At 40.2% G+C, this 22,208-nt stretch overlaps 2 protein-coding genes across 2 annotated transcripts in view; one reads left to right on the top strand and one right to left on the bottom strand.

The window, feature by feature from the left end:
• MCM8 (minichromosome maintenance 8 homologous recombination repair factor) overlaps positions 1-1,896 on the bottom strand; it is a 35,883-nt gene extending 33,987 nt beyond the window's left edge. The window contains exons 1-2 of the mRNA XM_011371129.2: positions 1,362-1,896; positions 270-376 (exon numbers count right to left, since the gene is read on the bottom strand). The gene's annotated coding sequence lies outside the window, so the exon portion shown is untranslated. The remainder of the gene's footprint in view (positions 1-269; positions 377-1,361) is intronic.
• Positions 1,897-2,005: 109 nt separating this feature from the next.
• Positions 2,006-14,698, top strand: TRMT6 (tRNA methyltransferase 6). The gene is made up of 11 exons (XM_011370057.1): positions 2,006-2,297; positions 5,652-5,779; positions 7,963-8,072; positions 8,609-8,700; positions 8,829-8,912; positions 9,167-9,291; positions 10,036-10,394; positions 10,789-10,874; positions 11,444-11,546; positions 11,649-11,735; positions 13,062-14,698. Exons 1-11 carry the CDS (start codon positions 2,170-2,172, stop codon positions 13,251-13,253), a joined length of 1,494 nt encoding a protein of 497 aa, XP_011368359.1. The 5' UTR covers positions 2,006-2,169; the 3' UTR covers positions 13,254-14,698.
• The last annotated feature ends 7,510 nt before the right edge of the window (positions 14,699-22,208 follow it).

The following is a 22,208-nucleotide window of genomic DNA, read 5'->3' as shown; positions in this document are numbered from 1 at the left end:
TTTAACCAAGTATACTGGATGCTCATGAGATAAAAATAAGAAAAGATACTGTTATCTGTTTTCAAGGAGCTCTCACAATAGAAATAAAAACAAAACAGGTAATTAACTCTGAGATAGCTTATTTGCTATCTCATAGTGTTTTGAGACTTATAAGGCAGCACTGGCTTAACATAATCCTGACCTGAGACACTAGGAATATATCATAGCTCTTTCTATAATCAATCCTGCAGTGTCTTACCCACTTTTATCAGATACAAAGATATCCTTACACAGGCAACTAAGGTGGATCTTTCTGGAGTTGGATAGGGTACACAGAAACAAGCTTCAACTTTTCTTTCTCTGTAGGGACCAAAGTCTTCCAGATTTCCTCAACTGTCTTAAAAAGACAATGGAAGCAAAATCAATTCCAGGTCAATATTGATTAGATGGTTTATTTGCAGTTTTTAGGTAAATTTATCGAAATGCAAGTTTTTATGGAAAGCATATCTATATGTTTACATATTATGTTTTGCTAATTATCCCTTCACATTTTTTTCTATTTTGTACATAGCAAGTTTTATTAAACTCAGATCCATAGTTTGTGGCTGAATATCAATAAATTGAAATATAAGTGACCTTTAAAACAAGGTTTTAAAATAATTCATATAGGTGGAGCACAGGGCATTTTTAGGGCAGTAAAACTATTCTGTATGATACTGTAATGGTGAATATATGACCTTATACACTTGTCAAAACTCATGGAACTATACAACACAAAGAGTGAACCCTAATGTAAACTATGGACTATAGCTAATAATGTATTGAATTGGTCCACTGATTGCAATAAATGTATCACACTCTAAGGCAGGGTGCTCATATAGGAAGTGGGGGTGCAAGGAGGGAAAAAGATCTGTATGGGAACTCTGTACTTTGTGAATTTTTCTATAAACCTAAAACTGTTCTAAAAAAGTGTATTTTTAAAAAGAGTTCATATCCTAAAGATAAATATACCCGTATACCGTAGTGCAATTCATTATGAGAATGTATCCACATCTTTAAAAATTTCTAAGTAATAAAGTTCATGATATTAGGGCAAACCAGGACTTTGATAATCGTCTAGACCAAGTCACACATTAAGAAACTAAAACCCAGAGAAACTGGTCAAGATCAAAGTTGTTTGGGGTCAGTATTGACCTCAAAACTCCGTCTTCAGACTCCCAAACTGAAGCGCTCCTTCGATAACGCTACATGCCATCTTTCCCGAACGAAATAGGATTAGAATAAGTAGTAAAAATTCCAACACAAATGAAGTAGGACTGAAGAATAAGCAAAGGAGCCACTCGTGGGACTGCTGTGCTTCTTTAATACTCTAGTTCACTTACGGATCCCTAGGCAAAGTTCTGACTGGCAAAGGGTAGAGGTTCCAACACTTTCCTAGTTCACGCCCGGGCCGGCTCCCGGGTAGGAGTGGGTCCACCCAGCCGGCTCTCCCTTCCGCCCGGGGAAAGCACGGCGGGACCGAGAGGAAACTCCAAGGCCCGAAGTCCTTAGGTGACCCCTGCCCAAGTCCCGCGGTTTGAATGGCAAAGGATAGATGTCCCAACACTGTCCTAGTTCACGCCTGGACAGGCTCCCGGGTAGGAACGGGCCCACCCAGCCGGCTCTCCCTTCCGCCCGGGGAAAGCACGGCGGGACCGAGAGGAAACTCCAAGGCCCGAAGTCTTTAGGTGACCCCTGCCCAAATCCCGCAGTTCTCTTCAGCTGTAGTTCTCTGACGTCGCCCCGTGGGGCCGAATCTCATCTGTTGAAGAGGCTTGGGGACCTAATTTTCCATCCAAAACGCGAAGGCTCCCGAATAGCTGTGGCGCCTCAAATTGAACTCCAAGTTCCTTTTTGGCGCTGCTGTGACGTAACTTCCGTCCAAGGGTCCGCGAGAGAGTTGGGGCGGGCCGGAGTGCAGCCAATCAAAGAGTTCGGCCAGACAGAGGCCTTGAGGCTCCCGGAAGCTGTCCCGAGGGTCGGCCCGGAAAGCGGAAGCGGTGCTCAGCACGTGGGGGCGTTGCTGTTCGGAGGGTTCGGCGTCCCTGTAGTCTGTGGGAAGTGAGGCTGGCAGCAGAGACAGCGGAGGACGAGGGGCGGGGCGCAGGGGACTGGGGAGAAGCTGCACAGCACGGAGACCCGCTGAGCGTCATGGAGGGCTCAGGGGAGCAGCCGGACCCACAGCCACCGAATCCCGGGGACCACCACATCCGCGACGGAGACTTCGTGGTGCTGAAACGGGAAGACGTGTTCAAAGCAGTGCAAGTCCAGCGGAGAAAGTAAGTCAGGTTGCTGGCCTTAAGGGTCTTCCGCTCGCATCTTCTAGATACTCCTTCCCTCCAGGTCTTCCCACAGCTCTCCCACCAGAATTCCATTCTTGGCTCTCTTGATCCCCAACCTGCTCTTTCGTTATCTCCTTTTGGATCTTCCCACAACGGCCTTTCACCCAGGATCCCATCCTGGGCCGTTAGGGTCTCTTCTACCCTCCTGTCTTTCTACAGAGTCCTCCTTCCATGGTCTCATACCTGGCCCTCTGCCTTCGGCATCCTTCTCAGTCTTTCCACAGAGTCCCTTTCCATTCTTGGTCTTCTAGTGGCTGAGTGCCCCCCGCCCCCACCCCGTTACTGGGGTTCTTTCCCTAGGTTCTTGGGATCTCCTTTTTTTCTCACAGAACCCACTCTTTATCCTCCGATCTCATACTTGCCGCCTGGATTCCCCCGCCCGCACTTTTCCCATAGACCCTTCCTTCTCCCTAATCCCTCAACCAGGATCAATCCCACAAAAATGAAACCTCTGTGACCTTGTTTGGTCTTCTGGGCGCTTCTCTTTACTCAGACACGGGACTACCTGTCTACACCGAATAATGTTAGGAAACATCCCGTGGAATGTAGCATCACTCTAGGGTTCCCTCATTTTACATTAGGGGGATATGAGGTTTGGAGAAGTTGAACTTCCCAAAAGCAGTTTGCTCAGGGTCTCTGAACTTGAAATTAGGTTTGGTTTGTGAACCTGCTGATAAGTTCTCTTTCTGATTTAGCGTTAGAGTAAGTGGGAATTTTGATAGCTTTCTGGCTGGAGTGGCATGGTTGTTAAGTCCCAATTGTTTATTAATAGTGAAAATGTATTGGGATGTTTTGGTTAGTTATCTGAAAAGTACAACTAAGCTTTCTTTTGAGTTGGATTATTGTACTACTTTTGACGAAGAAGTAAGTTGAATATGGTGTCAGGTGAACAGCTTTCTGCAGACCGTAAGGTTAGCTATTGTAAGACTTGGAATTTCTGATTATTGCTTACTTCAGATGAATTATTTTACCCTTTATGAATCAAACTGTTGACTGGTATTTAAAGTGAAACAAGTGTCATTACAAAATAGTTGTAATAGTCCCCAAAGCACCAAACTGCTGACAACCGAGCTTCTTTGCACAAGCACCAATCGCTAAAAAAATATACAAGGGGGGAGGGATTTCTTTTAGACTAGAAATGTAATATCTGCACAGGCTTTTAAGAATTTTAAAATTCCTCATTGATAAAATATTAATTTTGGTGGTTGACATTAGAGAAATTTTATGACTATCTGTCGTCACTACTGCATTTTGTATTTTTGAAACCAGGATTTTTTACTTTTCAGAATTTCTGATTAGAAATGTATGCCTGCTTCCAAGTACATAAGTTTTGGAAACTGCCAATAATAATTATTTAAACTTTTAAATTGGAGTATAACAGTGCACTGTAATTCATAAGTTAAAAGTTCAATGAATGATCCAAAAGTTATACAACTATATAATGACTGTACAGGTGAAACTTTGGGGTTTTTTTCTTTTCTTTCTCATACTATTCTTTTAAATTGCCCAATTTTGAAATGTGGTTGTTTGAGTATACTTAATAATCTGCTCTTATAGTTTGGAAATGCTTTTTATCACTTTTCTAGGCAGAAGCCACAGAATTAATTTTTATTTATTTAGAAAATGACTCTGAGCTCAGCTATATCCCAGGCCAGACTCCCGCTTCACTCTTCTCTTTGGGCCGCACTCATGTGTTTGGGCAGAAGCAATCTGGCTCTCAAGAAAGAGGCTGTAAATTCCACTCTTTCCCAGTGGAGATAAGGTTTCACATCCCTCTGACTTGGTCCCACTTTCCTACCAGGGCAGTGACCTCTTGTCCTACCTATTAATTTGAATGACACACCCTCCTTTACACATCAGACCAGCTGCCGGAGGGATAAACACAACCTAGCTCAGAGCCAGTGTTTCCTTAGCACTGGGTGCTCAAAGGATGAGGGCGGGGGGCAGGGCAATGCACATCTGGCCTGAGTTGAGTTTCAGCTTCTCTGCCAACATTTATGTCAGCAAATATTTTGTCTGTTATGTGTTAGTAACTGAGCACCCAGTAAAGAGAACTGGCCCTATCTAATGACACCAGTTTCTAATGACACTTAGGATCACTCAGATAGCTCAAGTGAGGAGATTTAATGAAGACATGACACATACACATACAGAGGGGTGGCAAGGTTTAAAGAACCAATAGAGACTTGTGATGCACCCAGGGTCTAACAACATTGGGAAGCCTTCAGCAAGGGATCCTGAATGTTGTGGTCTGTGCCTCCAGGGGCACAGAGTAAGGAAGAGAAGGTGTGGGTTGGGGCACGAAGAAAATTAATCAGTATGTCTCGCAGGATTCGCAGTTCTGTTGACATGGGCCGCATCTTGAAGCGAGGCAGGGTTTCCTGAGATTCACTCATCTTTGCTAGGTAACCTGTGTGGTATAGTGGAAAGAATCAGGCTTTGGGGTCAGGCAGACTTGAATTTGAATCCCAGCTCCTTCTTTGTAACTGTGAGTCTTGGACAAGACACTTTCCTGAACCTTGGATTGCTCTTCTGGAGAGAGATTACTAGCTTACTGTGAGAATTAAATCAAAAAGTACAAAAATCTAGCACATACTACCTAGCCGCTGGTCGACAATCAGAGGATGTTACTTTTATTCTTTTGAAGGGAAAGATTTGTGTTTTTATGGGATTTCCCTTTTAAATTATAATAAAATAAAAAACTGGTTAATGGGGAAAAGCTAAAATTGCCTGGTCCTCCATAGAGCATCACCAATGTTAGGCACCATTTCCAAATGTATAGATTGTCAGTAATGCTTAATTGTAGATATAATTTGCTTTTACTAGGTAATTGTCAAAGAAAATGGCCAGTTAGGCTAGGGAATTTCTTCCCTGTTGTCTCAATGATTGTTCAGTTTTGCGGTTTTCTTGTGTAAGTTGCAAGGGGTGTCACAGTGTGTGTCCAGTGGCCTAGCAATCTTGGCAATTCTTTATGCTATTCAGAAAGTCTGCGAAGCTTGAGTTTGGACATCCTGTCAAACAGTACAAATTGGAGTCAGACCAGTGCCTCAAAAGAGGAATAGCTTCTCTTCTTGTTTCTCATTCCAAAGTCAATGTTTTCGTGATTTCTTTATTAATTTATGTCTCTTCCCCAACCAGATTCTCTCTAGTTCATTTGTTAGTTTGTGTTCAGAGGTAATGCTGCTGATCATCCTTTGTGGAGCTCAGTTTTGAAATAAATTAAATTGAACACATCTTTCCTATACTGAATACAAATAAGATTCAGCTCATTGATTGTATTTTCTTCCCCAGAAAAGTAACTTTTGAAAAACAGTGGTTCTATCTGGATAATGTCATTGGCCATAGTTATGGAACCACATTTGAAGTGACTGCTGGAGGAAATCTTCAGCCTAAGAAGAAGAAGGAAGAGCCTACTTCAGGTACACTACTTTGGATGTATGAGGTAGATGCTCTTGAGCTGCATAGTCAGAAATCTGTCAACTTCATTTAATTCTAAAGTGATAGCCCAGATTATTCCTAAAGAAATCTAAATTTATAATCTAAGAACTGTACCTTGGTAGAACGAAGCAAGATCTGCCGTTGGCTTTGAGATGCCTGAATTCTGGCTCCAGCCCATCATTAACTGGCTCTCTGGCCTTGGGCCAGGCATTTAATCCCATGAGTCCTTGCCACTTCAGTGTAAGAGCCAGTGCAGTGCCCAGAAATTAAGTAACAGCCTAAGGGTAGTTAGCATAAAGGGTAGAGGCTAAGAGGTCTGGCTTTGAATTCAGCTGACTAAGGTTTAAGTTTTTAGCTTCATTACTTGTCTTGTAACCTTGGGCAAGATATTTGGTTTCTCTAAGTCTTATATCCTCATCTGTAAAATGGGGCCATAAACACATTTCATGCCTAAGCTATAGCAAGTGTACAGTCATATGACATATAGGAAGTTCTTAACAGTGCCTTGCCTATAATAAAGACCCCATAATTTTAGCCATTATTATTAATAAAAATTAAATAAATATTAAAATTAATGTACTTAAGATATTTTACTAATAAAATAAAAATAGCTAAATAATTATTAAAATTAATTAAAATACGATTAAAGTTCTGATAGAAACTAATTACACACTTTTAAATTATCAACCATATTTTTATTAAGCACTAAATATGTTCCAGGCATGATTAGGCACTGTGATTATACCAGTTCATATGATAGAGCATCTCATAAAATTTATTTAGCAGTAGAGAACACCAAAAATAATCAAGTAGACAAGCAAACAGCATAATTTCAGATGGTGATGTGTACTATGAAGATGACAAAACAGGGAGGTGGCCAAAATGATGAGCTCAGCCCTGAATGATGGAAAGGATCCAGCCATTCAGATCTGTAATAAGATATTCCAGGCAGAAGGAGCAGCAGATGCCAAAGCCCTGCAGTGGGACTATGGTTGGAGTGTTTAAGGAACAGAAAGAAGAGCAATGCGGCTGAATACAGGGATCAAGAAATGAGGCCAGACCTACTGGAGCTACCCAGATACTTCGAGCACCAATGACTGAGCCCAGTACCCTCCAGGGACTGGAGCCTGGTCAGGGGTATGCTCGAACAGCCAAGTGGACACTTCTGATGACTTTCTGAGGGCCTACCTTCTGTGGCAGGATGAGGAGGGCTGTGTCTTATGCTGTGGCTTGGTTACATGCAGGGCCCTGATCCTCTCTTAGTGTTCTCGGCGTTTGAGCACAGAATAGGGAAGAGGGTGGTGTCCTGTGCCTTCTGCTCTGCAGTGCTACCTGTGACTACTTTAGAGACAGGAGAGACAGCTGTATCACATGGGGCTAGGCATTGAATGGTCATGGCATTTACATGCATTTGTCCTGCAAATTTTCGTTGGTTGCCCCAAGTTTTATAACTCACCATTGCAAGTTAGCTGTGATGGACCTAAAGCAAGGTTTCCTCAGCTGTATGTAGTTGGTATTCTAACATGCAAATGAATTTTCTATATATCATGCAGCCCTGGGTTTTAACAATAATTCAGTTCTGTACCCAAATGCAGACGTGTGTGGGCACCCACAGTCAGTGTCTACTGGATTATGCACTGTGACAAGCAGGCCATGTGGACTCTGTGACTGTCTGGTGCCTGCATGATGTGCATTCAATATCTCCATTGTCAAATATTCATTCACTTAAGTGCTTCCAGGAAAAACAATTCATGTAATTCATGCTTTAAATTTGATTTAATATTTAAGGAATGCATTTAACACTTAAACAAAAATCAGCTTGTTTTTTATGTAAGAACTGTTTTTTAATGCTAATAAATCAAGCACTGCTCATAAAATAAAAAAGAAAAAAAGAAAGGCCATAAAAGAATAGGAATAGATGAGCCAATTTGCATTTTAAAAAGAGAACTCTGGTGTTCAGGTGGATCGTGAGGAGGCAAGAGTGGGAGCGGAAGATAAGTTACAGTCTTGGAGTAGTCGTGGCAAGAAAAGATAGTGGGCTGGGTGGGGGCAGTGGACCGGAAGGTCAAATTTGAGTGGCCAATAAGCCGAATGTGGGTATGAACTTAGAAGAAACTAAAATATTATCAGATCATAAATGTCATAAACCAATTTTCTTCCTTAGAGACCAAAGAAGCGGGCACTGATAATCGAAATATAGTTGATGATGGGAAATCTCAGAAACTTACTCAAGATGACATAAAAGCTTTAAAGGACAAGGGCATTAAAGGAGAGGTAATATTCAAAGAATATTGTGCTTTGCTTTTGTTTGGTATTTAGGGAATTGCTTGGTTTTTAAAGCAGACTTTACCTAAGGTAACTGGAAAAATACCATATATTTTTGTTAGAAATAGTTTAAAATGTACGTGCAATTCAATATATCAAAAATTTCATTTCTTAATGCAGGAATATAAGTGAATGACATTACTAATATTGTTATCAAAGGATACTTTAATAACTTAGGGCATAAAAGAGCTTAACTATGTTTATTTTCAGGAATGTTTTCAGCCAGAGTCTTCAAGATTGACAGTTCCCTTTACCTCTCCTCTTTCTTAATTGTATATCTCTGGTTTAATTGAAGCTATAAGATACTTATATTTTAATACAAATTCTAGATAGAGTAAAAAAAATACAAAGTTTATCCATTTGGACGTCTGTGAAAAAGGGACTGGAGAATCATGCCTTTGGATACATTTTGGGGTAAGAAATCTTTAAAATGATCTGTTTTGCGAGTAAAGTTTCAGGAAATCTGCTTGCTCCTTTCCTTATAGGAAATAGTTCAGCAGTTGATTGAAAATAGTACAACATTCCGAGACAAGACAGAATTTGCTCAAGATAAATATATAAAAAAGAAGAAAAAGAAGTAAGTAGTTTTTGTTTTAAGAGAATGGAAACATTAAATCTTTTTGTATATTTATAAATATATTATTAAAAACAAGATATTTTTAAGCTGGTTTTTTAAAATTTATGTTCTGTTTTTTCTTCCCCCAGATATGAAGCTGTCATTACTGTTGTGAAACCATCCACCCGCATCCTTTCAATTATGTATTATGCCAGAGAACCTGGAAAAATTAAGTACGCTTTGTTTCCTTTCAAAAGTATTATTGGGGGAAAATATAGCTTTAAGAAAGTCATAATTTTAAGTAAAATGGAAAACTTGCTCACCTGCATAAAGTGTCCTCCTATCTCATAAATTGTAAGTCCTTTTTATTGCCTCCAAAGCACTAATCTTATTAACATAATTTTTATAAAACAAAACTTGAAAAATGATTATTAAAATAACAGGCTTCGCTTAGCTAAAAATGAATGAATCATTCTTTTTTCCTTAGCCACATGAGATATGATACACTAGCCCAGATGTTGACATTGGGAAATATTCGTGCTGGCAATAAAATGATCGTAATGGAAACGTGTGCAGGCTTGGTGCTGGGTGCAATGATGGAACGAATGGGAGGTAACATTTAACCTTTTCAAGTTCATGAAAACCCCACTATGCTTTAAGTAGAGGGATCTAAAAGTACAAACTCATGGAAAGTGAGGTTGAGTTACTGTGAGGCTAATGAAATGACTTGGGTTGGCCACAGGTTTAGTCCCTGGGATCTTCCTGCACAGTCCACATCTTCCAGCCTGAATTGTATTAGCACCCCTGGAAGACAGTTGTCATTTCCAGCTTCAGTATCAGTGGGGATGGTTCTGAAGCCTGTGGCTGGCTAGGACCCCTGGGACAGTGATTTTAGTAAACTCTTGGGTAGCTAGTGCTCGAGCAGGAAGAGTCCTAAGGACGTATTCTGTTCTGGAAGAATACAACACACCTGATTTGCCTGCCCTTTCTCTGACCCCACACAAGATGGGAACTTCTAACTGCCTTGTTTGAGGACTGGACTTCTAACTGCCTTGTTTGAGGGGAAACTGAGAGTCAATCATCAATCATGTGACATCCAAATTTGCATGATGACAGGTTTTACTGTAGTGTCAAGTGGGGGAAAGCTTCTTTAAGACTTTCTGTTTCTCTGTTTTGGAATTATATTACACCTGTTAGGAATATTCAAAGGTTCCAAATGAACCCGCAGAGGAGCTGCATCATCCTTCAGGCTCTGAACAGAGACCTTCATTCCTCTTACTGTGGAGGGCCCTGAGTTTTTGCGCATAGTCTAGCGTCACCTTCGTTGAGAGATGTTTGTTTCTTTTATCTCTTCAGGTTTTGGCTCTATTATTCAGCTGTACTCTGGAGGTGGACCGGTTCGGGCAGCAACAGCATGTTTTGGATTTCCCAAATCTTTCCTTAGTGGTCTTTATGATTTCCCCCTCAACAAAGTGGACAACCTCCTAAATGGAACATTTTCTGCTGAGATGTTATGTTCAGAGCCAAAAGACAGTTCTTCGGTTGAAGAAAGTAACGGCACATTGGAGGAAAAACAGACTTCAGAACAAGAGAACGAAGACAGCATGGCAGAAGCCTCAGAGAGCAATCACTCCAAAGAACAAGAAACAATGGAAATTATCTCTCAAGATCCAAAATATAAGGAGCCTAAAGAGAGAGGAAGCAAAAAGGATTATGTAAGAATGTTACAGAGTCCCCACTGCCTTCATAATATTCCCCTCAGGGCCTCGGTTAATTTCATTTAAGCACTGAGATTTAATTTGGCTGTGGAGCACAGCTCTCAAAATAATAAATATCAAAACAAAGGGAGAAAGAGTGTGTGGGAGTGTGCACACATGTGATACTACGTTTGGGATGAAACTTTAGGATACAGAAGCGTTGCATATAGGTAGCCTAATGATGGTTTTATAACATATGGGCTTTCTTGTGTGTTTTGAACTTTCTTATAAGTGACTTCTTCTGTTGCTTTAGTTCAGGTTGATGAATTATTGAAATGTTTTGACAGACCAGCATTTCCATAAGTCTCACTGATGACCTCAGTACGTTGGTTTCTTATTTTTCTTCTTGAAGATTCAGGAAAAGCAAAGGAGACAAGAAGAGCAGAGGAAAAGACATTTAGAGGCTGCAGCTCTGCTGAGTGAAAGAAATGCAGATGGGTGCGTTGATCAAAGAATGTAGGAGACATCTTGGTGCTCGTGGGCGCTGCTTCAAACAGATTAGCGTTCTCTGCTTTGATTATGGTGGGAGCAGACATTGTTCTTTCTTGGGTGTTCAAAGAAAGGTGGGAAGTTGTGCTGGTTTCAGAGTTTTAAAAGAAATAAGAAATTTCTCTAATGATGGGTCTGTATAGTCCCACTAGGTATGGGTGGTGGGCATTCAGATTGATGTGATACTGCCTAGTGGCCAAGGCTAAGGATATCTGACAAGGAGAGAGAGATTCAAAACCAGTATCACAATGTTGGATTTGTTTCCATATGATTTTTTTAAAAATTAAGAATGTTAAATGCTTTTTACAGTTGCCAAGTACCATGAGAACTTAAAATCCAGTTTGTATTTCCTAGAAAATAATAGCTCATGATTTCATTGTTTGGAATTCCTGGAATGTTATATTTAAAGCTCTTGTGTGAGTCACGCAAATAAACACGTGATCATTTTAAATGCACTTAAAACCTATGCTCCATTTTGGGGGCATAGAGAAATAATATGTCCAACATTTTTCTTGCAGTTTAATTGTAGCTAGTCGTTTCCATCCCACTCCACTGCTGCTGTCTTTGTTGGACTTTGTGGCCCCCTCAAGGCCGTTTGTGGTCTACTGTCAGTATAAAGAGGTAACACTGAAACAAATGGATAAGAATTCTTGCATCCGAATGTTGATTCTCATATCGTGGCCCTAGGAGTAATCCTTAACAGAACTCTGTTTATGCCTTCAGCCTCTGTTGGAATGCTACACAAAACTGCGGGAAAGAGGAGGGGTCATCAACCTCAGGGTGTCTGAAACCTGGCTCAGAAACTACCAGGTATGTGTTCTTACAGCCAGTCCCAGGAGCTGCTTTCTTGGGTCCCTGGCTCCTTGCACTAGTGCCGGGAAGTTGTTAAATACAGATGTCCCTGTTTCCATCTATAGAGATGAAATAGTCTTATGCCTATAACTCAGAGAGAGTACCTTGATCTTTCCTGACCCCTTTATCTCATGTCAGGGTCTATTACTCTGTAACTCCAGTCCAGAGACATTTAAAATGTGAACAGTTATGTTCGTGTTTACTCAAGGCCTCAAGATGACCATAGAAGAAATAACTGATAATAGCAAAATTCCTAAGCCAAGAAAGTGACCCTTTTCTTCCCTGCTGGGATGTCTTTGCAGTGAGTTTTCAGGATTTACTGTGGATTTTTTGGCAGTTCAGGTTCTCTGTAAGGCAAATGTCAAGATGGAATTAGAAGTATAAGAGAATTATCAGGGTAAATGCCTTTGAAAGGTAAAGGGGGTGGGAGCAGGATTAGGCAAGGAGAGTCATCAGACCATATAGGTCTGCCGCCTATGAAAGGGGGAAAGAGCAGGGAAGCTGCTCTGAGGAAATCTCAGCCAGGATGATGGGGAGCCCTAGAGCAAAGATTATCCATTAAAGGAGCCCTGTATTGGTTGGAAATTGTGCAGTCCTGGTAGCCATGCTCAGTTATCAACTTGGAGCATCCCACGGCCTTCCTGGGAGTGAATGCTACAGTGTATCCCAAAGGAGAAGCTTCTGCTGCTTGAATTCCTCACCGCCAGTTCCCTCTTGAAGAGAGATCTAAGGGAGCACCTCCACCATTGCTACAGGCCCTTCCCCGCTGCTTGGACATCTTACTTAATCTAGGACACTCTGCAGCCCTGGGCAACCCTGCCTTTCATGGTGGTTACCTTATTTAACTGCAGTAACAGGAAAAAAGAAGTCTTGTCAGAGTCAACAGGACATTAGGAAAGGGAGAGTATGGGTGTATGTTTAGTAGCTACATCTCCACAAACTCAAGCTCCACTGTTGGCCATGAAGCATCCTGGAGCCAGGAGGAAGAATGCTTCACACAGGCCCAGAGCACTACACAAACCATTTGCTGATATGCTGCCAGATATTTGTTCCAGATTTAAGAGAAACGACTTCAGTTTTATTTTTCAACACAAAATCACTGAAACGAATTTCTGTACTTTTATCTGTACTATCATGTAAATGAAGGAGTTCCTTGGGAATTGGTCCATTTAAATCTTCAAGACAACCTGTATCATTGAAATTCTGATTTCTGGCCTGTATATTATTAGCATGTACTTTACCTGCTTAGGAAAACATGAGTATCTGTCTTTCTGTCTTAATTAGGTTTTGCCAGATCGAAGTCATCCCAAACTACTGATGAGTGGAGGTGGGGGGTACCTTCTTTCAGGATTCACTGTTGCCATGGACAACCTTAAAGCAGACGCCAGCCTCAAATCCAACTCAAGCACTTTAGAGTTACAGAAGACTGAAGAGCCAGCAGCTAAAAAACGGAAATGCCCAGAGTCTGACTTTTAACCTTTCAAAAATTGCTTTGACTTTTGTTCTCAGGCATTATACAGTTAGAAATTAAACTTTAAATGTCATTACTAATTGTTTTTTCATATCCTAAAATAAGATTGTGTCTGTATACCTGTTCCGGGGAAAGACAAGTAAGCCTTTTGTTCACCTCTGACACAGATGAGTTTGGTCTGTCAAAACCTCAAGCTAAAATAGCCAAGCCTGAGGTATGCAGTGAACTGACATATGGCCAATTCTGTTTATTTCACAGAAATCTTCTAAGTACTTTTAGTACTCTGTGCAAACATCCTAGAGATATATTTATACAAGACTTCGTTTATATGTTAAGCTAAGCAAAATGACACAATATAGCTAAAACTTGGATACTGAAAGGAAGGAATTTGTGGGAGAAATTTCTTCTGTTCATTTCACTCTCTTCAACTTAAGCAATACAAGTGTGTGAGTGTGTGAATTATAGTACCAAAAATGTTTACCCTGTTCCCCCAGTGGGATAAACTTTTTTAGAACGCTAGATTTTATTATTTTAATAGTCGACAACCTAGGAAAGTTTTGAGTATTTATTTTACTGCTTTTTGTTATAGAAAGGTGTAGTAGGGTACTTTTACATTAATTTACCAAACCCCTCCTCCTCTGTTCCAAATAGAGTGACTAGAATTTTTATGTACTATCAATTAAAGGAAACAAATGGGTTTTTTTTTCCTCCCCAGAGACTTAAGAAGATAGGTAAATATATATATACATATATATGTACAATATTCCTCACTTAATGTTGTCAGTAGATTCTGACTTTAAGCAAAAACAATGTATAACAGCCAATTTTGCCATTGGCTAGTTCATGTAAATAAGAGTTAAGTTCCTATGGCATCTCATCAACATGACGAAACAACATTGAATGAAACGATGTTATTGGAGGACCCTCTGTATATGGATGTTGGTATATACACATACATATATATATTTATACATACACACGGAGACAATGCACTATCTTTATGAACTATGACAAAGTTTAGTGCAGGGCTTAAACCATTTCTCACTGCATTACTGTCACTGTCAAATGTATTTTAAAGTGCCTTTTTTGGTAATTAATGCTGGTTTATTGAGCTCTGGCATGATTAGGTGGTTAGCCTTTCTAAGTGCTGAAAAAATATAATCAAATTATTTGGTCAATTGCTGCAGCCAAGAAAAGTATTTCGAGTAAGCCAAGGCTCTCATCCATTTAAGAGTCTGAGTCTTGCTCACTGCTAAACACTCTCATTGTGTGTGTTGTTCACATTATAGAATAGATGCATCCAGCAAGAAGTGTCTCAGAAAAAAAGTTGCTTTTTACTAATAGCATGTACTATTCTGATAATGGCCAGTGTGATTACCAATAAATATGATTTTGATTCCTTTTTCTTAAAGCAATTGCTTTTAAAGAATAAAAGTGTTTCCTACTATGATCCGCCTGACTGACATTGATGATGCCGTCAGTGATGCCGCATTTTCTAGCTTTCAGTTGGTTGTGACACATGATCTATGTAAGAAAACATGCCTTGATTGGCATCTCATTGAACATGTCCTTGCAAACAGTCATCACCCACATAACAACCAGTCATGTTTGGTCAAGGGGAACACAATACATGCACAGACTGGATTTGTGGTGGATGGTCTCCACTGGTCACTGTTAGAAGCATCTCCTACTTGGCACTCAACCAGTTTCCAAGTCCCATCTCATTCCATTCAATCTGGAGGTCTGCGCTACTGAGGCCCTGTGTCACCACGTAGCTGCCTTGAGTTGAATTGCGGACCTTAAAAATGTTATTTTTTCATTCATATAATTTACTTTGTCTTTGACTACTGATGATTTATTGCGCACCAGGATCCTCTGGACAGCTTGTTAAACAGGTTGTTGGGCCCCCAACCCAAAGTTTCTGATTTAGTAGGTCTGGAATGGGCATTTCTAATGCGTTTCTGGTGATGCTGGTGCTGCTGGCCCAGGAAACACTCCTTGAGAAACACTCCTGTTTGTATAGTCACATTGTGAGTGCAGCTAAATACATTGTGTTTCTGCCTTGTTCTGTAGTGCACATCCACCTTTGGAGCAGATGAATGGATAATTCTATGACTTCTAGACATCCAGCCACCAGGATAGTTATATGAGATAGTATTTTAATGAATGGCAATCAAAATGACAAGAACAATTGTAAAGTTCATGTTATTTCTCCATTGGGTTAGGGTTCTTGGAAATACACAGAAATGCCAATTAGAGGATTTTTTAATTTTTTTTTTTTTAGCTTAGAGGTACACTAAAATGCACAAAGCAAGATTTTTTTTTTAGCTTTGTTGAGTTATAATTGACATAACTAAGTTTAAGGTGTACATGTATTGTTTTGACACACACATATTACAAAATTATTACCACCATAGCATTAACTAACACCTCCATCTCATCACATAATTATCATTTCTTTTTGTGGTGAGAACATTTAAGATTTGCTCTCAGCAACTTTCAAATATAATGATAGAGTCATCATGCTATACATTAGATCCCCTGAACTTATTCATCTTATAACTGGATGTTTATGCCCTTTAACCAACATCTGCCCTGCCCCCTTCCACACACATACACACTCTACCCGACCCCAGGCCCTGGCAACCAACATTCTACTCTATGGGTTTTTTAGATTCTACATGTGACATCGTACAGTATTTGTCTTTCTCTGACTTATTTCACTTGGCATAATGCCTTCTGTATCCATCCTTGTCAAAAATGGCAGGATTTCTTGTGGCTGAATAATATTCCATTATGTATATGGAATATTATATATCCATTACATTTATGGAATATCATATATGTCTCTCCATTCATCCATTGATGGACATTTTAGTTGTTTCTATATTTTGGCTATTTTGAATAATTCTGCAATAAACATGGAAGTACAGATATCTTTGAGACACCGACTTTATTTCCTTCAGATATATATCCACATACAAAAGCTCTACATTTTTACACTCCTCCCTACCTTTTATGTTTTTATTGTCACAATTTACATCTTTTTTTATGTCGCATATCCATTAATAAATTATTGTAGTTACAGTTATTTTTAATACTTTTGCCTTAACCTTTATGCTAGAATTATAGATGATTTACCCACCATCATTACAATAGTAGAGTATTCTGAATTTATATATTTACCTTTATCAGATAGTTTTATGCTTTCATGTTACTAATTAGTTGATTAGTAATTTTCATTTCAGCTCGAAGAACAGCCTTTAACATTTGTAAGGCTGGTCTACTGGTGATGAACTTCTACAGTTTTGTATGGAAAACTCCATCTCTCCTTCAATTCTGAAGAACAACTTGCCAAAGAGAGTATTATTCTTGGTTGGCAGCTTTTTTCTTTCAACACTTAGAGTATATCATTCCACTTCTTTCTGACCTGCAATGTTTCTGCTAACCTCCCCCGCCCCCTGCACCTTCGCCCCCTTCCCCGCCCTTGGAATCTTATGGACGTTCCCTTGTAGGTAACAAGTTGCTTTTTTCCTGGCTGCTTTTAAGAGTCTCTCCTTGTTAACTCTTGACAATTTAATTATAATGTGTCTTGGAGGAACCTGCGGAGACTCATAGACATTGAGACAAAAGTACCCAGCTGTTGATTTAAAACACAGATTATTTTGATGAAGTATAGAATTTTTGTTTTCTACTCAGAAAACTTTTTCATAGTATCAGTAGCAGTCCGAAGTTTTCAGAAACATTATCTTATTCAGCAGAGAGAAAAAAATACAAGTCTAATTTTGTATTAGTTTACTGTTGACACTTAAGTTTTAGCTTGATCATACGTAAAATTTCCTTTCTCAGGCTAATGGCCGTTAAAAAGTAAGCAAAGAAGTCCTTGGTTCTTCCTCTTTGATGTAGGAAAGAATCACAGGTCAGTGATACTTAGAAAAAATTTATTAAAAGTATATTTTAGAAAGACAAAGAATGCCCTAAGGAGGCACATGATTTCAGTGATGAGAGCTGCCTGTAATAACCACAACAACAACAAGAGGGCAAAAACAGCCACAAAATGACAAAATAAAACAGCTAAAGTGAGAATTTTAACAAATATAAAATCTAAAGCATCAAACAAAAATCATAGAGTGAAATAATATAATAACCGAATTGAAAAGTTCAACAGGCTAGATCAAACAGGAAAAAAGGATCGGCAAACTCAAAGACAGGGCACTGGCGTTCATCCAATCTGAGAGACAAAAAGAATAAAGAGTGAAGATAGCTTAAGGGACTTAAGAGACACCATCAAGTGGACCAATATACACATTATAGGGGTCCCAGAAGAAGGGAGAGGATGGGGCAGAAAGCTTATTCAAAGAAATAGTGGTTGAAAACTTTCCTGTCCTGGAGAAAAAACAAATATCCAGATCCAAGAAATCCAGAAAGTACCCAATAAGGTGAACCTATACCAATGTCTCTGAGTCTCCACAGGTTCCTCCAACAATGAACTAGAAGCTATGAAATATTCCTGTAACCAGAAAATGGATAAATCTATAAACTTAATTCCCCAATCACTTGGGGTCCTTCTCTGTCTCTTGGTCCTTCTCAGGGACTTTATACTGTCCCCATCTTTCAATTGTCTCTGTCCCTCTGAGTCTCTCTTAGACTCACTTGTACCTTTGATTCTTTCTTACACTTCACCAAGAACCCCCTTCTCTCAATGCAAGGCTTTCAATTCTCCCCCTATGCTGAGAATTTGCCCTGTCTTACCTCACTATAACTCTATAGCCACTCTGCTCCATCCCTAATTAGTCTCACCACGTACCATTTCAATCGCCTCTTCTACACCAAAGATCCACACTACAGACCTTATCAGACCAGGCATTAGAGGCCAGGCTCATGAGAAGGAAAGGACAGAAGCTAGGATTGCCCAAATACTAGCAGCCTTTCAAGGCCAATCATAGCCCAGCTGTGGGTACCCAGCTCCCAACAGCTAGAACTCATCGACCTGTCACCAAACTGGGCACTGGGCCAAAAAGTGTCCCAACAAGGACAAGCCTCCCAAATGTGCTTGCTCCAAGTGTCAGCAGTTGGGTCTCTGGGCTGCCCTCTGCCCCAAGAGTCAAAGGACCCCTGGGTCAGAGCGAACCACAGGCTTCCAAATAGTTGCACTGGACTGAAGAGGCCCCCTCCAGTTGGCAGAATATCTATATTTGTCTACACACTACTCCGGAGCCAAGGGAATCAATGGTCATGGTGGGTAGGACAATTACTTTCCTTTTTGAATACTGGGTCCATCTGCTTTGTTCTTCCTTCTTTAGATCATTCTCTTGAACCTGCACCTTTCTGGGAGACCCCAGTAAGCCAATTTCTCTATTTTACTCCATCTTTATATTACCTATTGGATAAGTATCCATTTACCCATATACCACTAGTCTCTAATCCATATATTCTCCTGGAAAACATACCTCCAGAGACTGTTTTACTACTTTGGACTTAAATGATGCATTCTTTTCCATCCCTCTGAGTCCGCAGTCACAATTTCTATTTACCTTCATATGGGACTCCCCTAATGGAGTCCATCAGCAATTGACTTGGACAGTACTTCCTCAGGGATTCCGGGACAGCCCTCACCTTTTTGGTCAAGCATTAGCTCATGATTTACAAGATTTACAACTTGAGGGAGGACCCAATTTACAATAAATACATAATCTCCTTCTCTGTTCTCCTACCACACTGACTCTATGACCCAAGACTCATATGTCAGGTCACTCAACCACTTTATTAATCAAGGTGTACAGGATAATTCTCCAGTCTCTCAGTTATAGCCAATTTGGAAAGAACCTTACCCTGTACCCCAGAATTTCCAGTTGGATTTATCACTCACAAGTACCTGAGGTTCCTTTTCAAGAAGGGGAAAAAAAACCAGGTTGAGTTTATTTTGACCTTCTCATCTTTGTTCATTTTTACCATGGCTATTCTGATTCCACCTACTCCTTATCGATTAACCAAACGAAATGTCTCACTCAAGTTTTCTCAGCCCTGCTGGCTCTGCCTATCTACTCAGAACTGGGGGTGGGTCACTTCAACCCCTGACTATTTGTAGACCACCACTTCTAAACCACCGTGTTCAATTTATTTCTTCCAGGTTCCAACCAATTCATCTACGAATGGTTCTTCAAGGAAACTATCACTCACTCCAGTCAATGGATCCTGTACCATACTGCAGTCCCTTAGACAAGCATCAACAGCTGTTGCCCCCTGTCGACAGAGAGCAAGTATAAGGGACCCCTTCCTCCACCTTTGTCTCTTCTCAGCCTCAAGTAGCCAGAGAGGTCATTGCCCCCAAACCCCAAAGATTTGGGTCCCTAATACTTGAGGGGGGAATGTTAGGTAGCTAGTCAGACATGAGCAACAGGGGAACAAAGGAGTAGGGGCCCAACCTAGAGACAACCCAAAGAACACCCCAATGGTAGTAGAATTCTGGGTATGCACATGCACACTAGGCAAAGTGTTATATAGCAGCCAAGTGTCAATCAAAATGACTCACTTGCCAATCACCTAAGAATGCCTTTGGAACCACCCATCATAGTCCAGATATAAAGTAGACATTCCCACATTCTGGGCCTCTTTTTGTGGCCTCTTTGTGGCCTCTTTGTGTTGGTTATTGTGGTTACAGGGCTGGGACCATGTGCCTCCTTGAGGCATGTTTGTCTTTCTCCACATGCCTCTTTGGGGCATTCTTTGTCTTTCTAAAATATACTTTAAATAAATCTTTTCTAAATCTCAAAAAAAAAAAAAAATTCTTACTCTGTTCATGTGTTGCTCTCCTGACCTTGTTGAGTACTTTTATAACCATTATTTTGAACTCTCTATCAGATAGATCATTCATCTCTGTTTTAGTAAGATCTGTTCTTGGAGATTTATCTTGTTCTTTCGTTTGGGACATATTCCTTTGTTTCTTCACTTTCTTTCGCTCTCTATGTTGGTGCCTATGAATTTGGTATAACAGCCACCTCTCCTAGTCTTAACAGATTGGTCTCATGTAGGAGATGAACCTCATCAATTAGCGCAGTCTGAGCTCCTGGTTGTCTCTCTAATCTCTGTGATTGTCCAAGCTGCCATCTTTGTTCTTAGTGGCTCTCAGTTATTGAGGGTGTGCCAAGACCAATAAACATCCCAAAAGCGAGAATTGAAGTCAACTCCTAGACGCAGGCTGATTATAAGCCAGATCTTCAGGCAGCAGCTGGAAAAGTATGCAGTTAAGCCCCTTCCAGGGAGAAACTGGAAAATGGGCATTTTTGCCTGCTCCCTCTGCCTGAGCTGTGGGGAGACATCTGTGGCAGTGGGTGCTTATCCACTGTTAAGAACTGCTTCTTTGTTTGCTACAGTCGTGTGAGTCTAATAGATACAAACCTCGTTGGCTTTCAGAGGTAAGTGTTTGGGAGCCCATCCCTCAAGGGGGAGGGGGAGTCTTAAAAGTTGGGTTGCTATATGTGTGATCCAAGCCCTTTGCTCCTTAGGGAGAAGCTGAGAGTTGGGGGTTCTCTCTCAATTGTATGGCACTGTGCTTGGGGATGGAGTTTATGCCAAGCGTGTATCTCAGCCTTTCCTACCCACTTTGATAATGGGCATTTTTCCATTCATCTGATGTGTAGGTGTCACTTAGTTTCTGGGTTCCTCTCAGAAAGAATTGTTCCATGTATAGCTGTACACTTGGTTCATCCATGGGAGGAAGGATGTTTAGGACCCTTCTATGTCACCATCTTGGTTCCCTCTCTTGTACGAAGCAAGTCTTAATGGGCAATCATTCATTTCTTGGTTGTACATGGAAAAGCCAAGAAATGTATTCTTTTTTAATATGTACAAACTTTTGAAAAAGATTAGAGCATTTGCATTTTGTTTTAAAGCATTGGTTTTGAATATTGCAAGAGCAACAGTGAATACTGAAAAGCATTCCCTGAAAATCTGATCATTAAGATTCATGTTGCTTTAAGTGTTCCTGATTTTGGAATGTATTTCAGTGCAGTGCTAGAAAGGACTCGAATGTATCTAATATCTTTGCTTGAAATATAATGTTGCCTCTAGGTTAGTATTATTTTTTGTAAAATAGATTAGTGGATTGTTTAATGGACTTACCTATGTAGCATAGATCAGATGGCAGGAACTGTAAGTTCCTGAATAGCTACTTAAAGAGCAACTGATAAGCTGTTAATTACCCCCAATTAATATTTATTAGGAACTCACCATTTTTTGACCTTTTATGAGAAAGGAAATTTGAAGCTTTTTTTTTGCCTTTTTACAGTTCCATTAAAATCTGGGCTTTTGGTATTTAGCTGAGATATTAAAACTGGAAAGCTTCGACATTTCAATTTTACATTGACTGAAAGGTAACAAGGCGCTAAAGAAATTTCATTTCAAAATGTGAGTGGGCTCAATCTGTTTTAGGGTTATCATTCTAAACCAACAAACCTTAAAAAGTAGAGAAATTAATCAGAGAGTAGAGGAAAGGAGAGCGAAAGTTCTCTTGCCTTTTACGCAAACAAGTAAGTGGGTAAAGTGGTCTCTCACCTGTGAGTGACACGAAATAGCTAAAGCCGTATGGTGACAGACTCAAGGAAAAGAGTAGGTAAAAATAAAGAATGTGGTTGATTTCTATGAGGAGTCAGCAAATTGCAGCCCACAGGCCCAATCTGGCTCACTTCCAGTTTTTCATATGGTCTGTGAACTAAAAATATTTTTTTTATTTTTAAATGGTTGGCCAGAGGTTTGTGTGTATGGGAGGGGGAGGGGGCAGGGGGGAGAAACAAAAGAAGAATAGTTTTGTGATGTGAAAATTACATGGCATTCAAATTACAGTGCCCATAAATGAAGTTTTATTGCAACACAGCCATGCTAATTGTTTATGTGTTGTCCATGACTGGCTGCTCTCAATCTATAGCAGAATTGAATAGTTGTGACAGAGACCATATGATATG

This window comes from Pteropus vampyrus, unplaced genomic scaffold, assembly GCF_000151845.1.
Source record: "Pteropus vampyrus isolate Shadow unplaced genomic scaffold, Pvam_2.0 Scaffold7, whole genome shotgun sequence".
Lineage (NCBI taxonomy): Eukaryota > Metazoa > Chordata > Mammalia > Chiroptera > Pteropodidae > Pteropus > Pteropus vampyrus.
This window is presented reverse-complemented; position numbering and strand designations above follow the sequence as displayed.

Coding starts and splice junctions, on each gene's coding strand:
- TRMT6 (XM_011370057.1), top strand. CDS start 2,170: ATGGAGGGCTCAGGGGAGCAGCCGGACCCACAGCCACCGAATCCCGGG. Junction 5,780..7,962: donor GAAGGAAGAGCCTACTTCAG/GTACACTACTTT, acceptor TTTCTTCCTTAG/AGACCAAAGAAGCGGGCACT. Junction 10,875..11,443: donor AGTGAAAGAAATGCAGATGG/GTGCGTTGATCA, acceptor TTTTTCTTGCAG/TTTAATTGTAGCTAGTCGTT.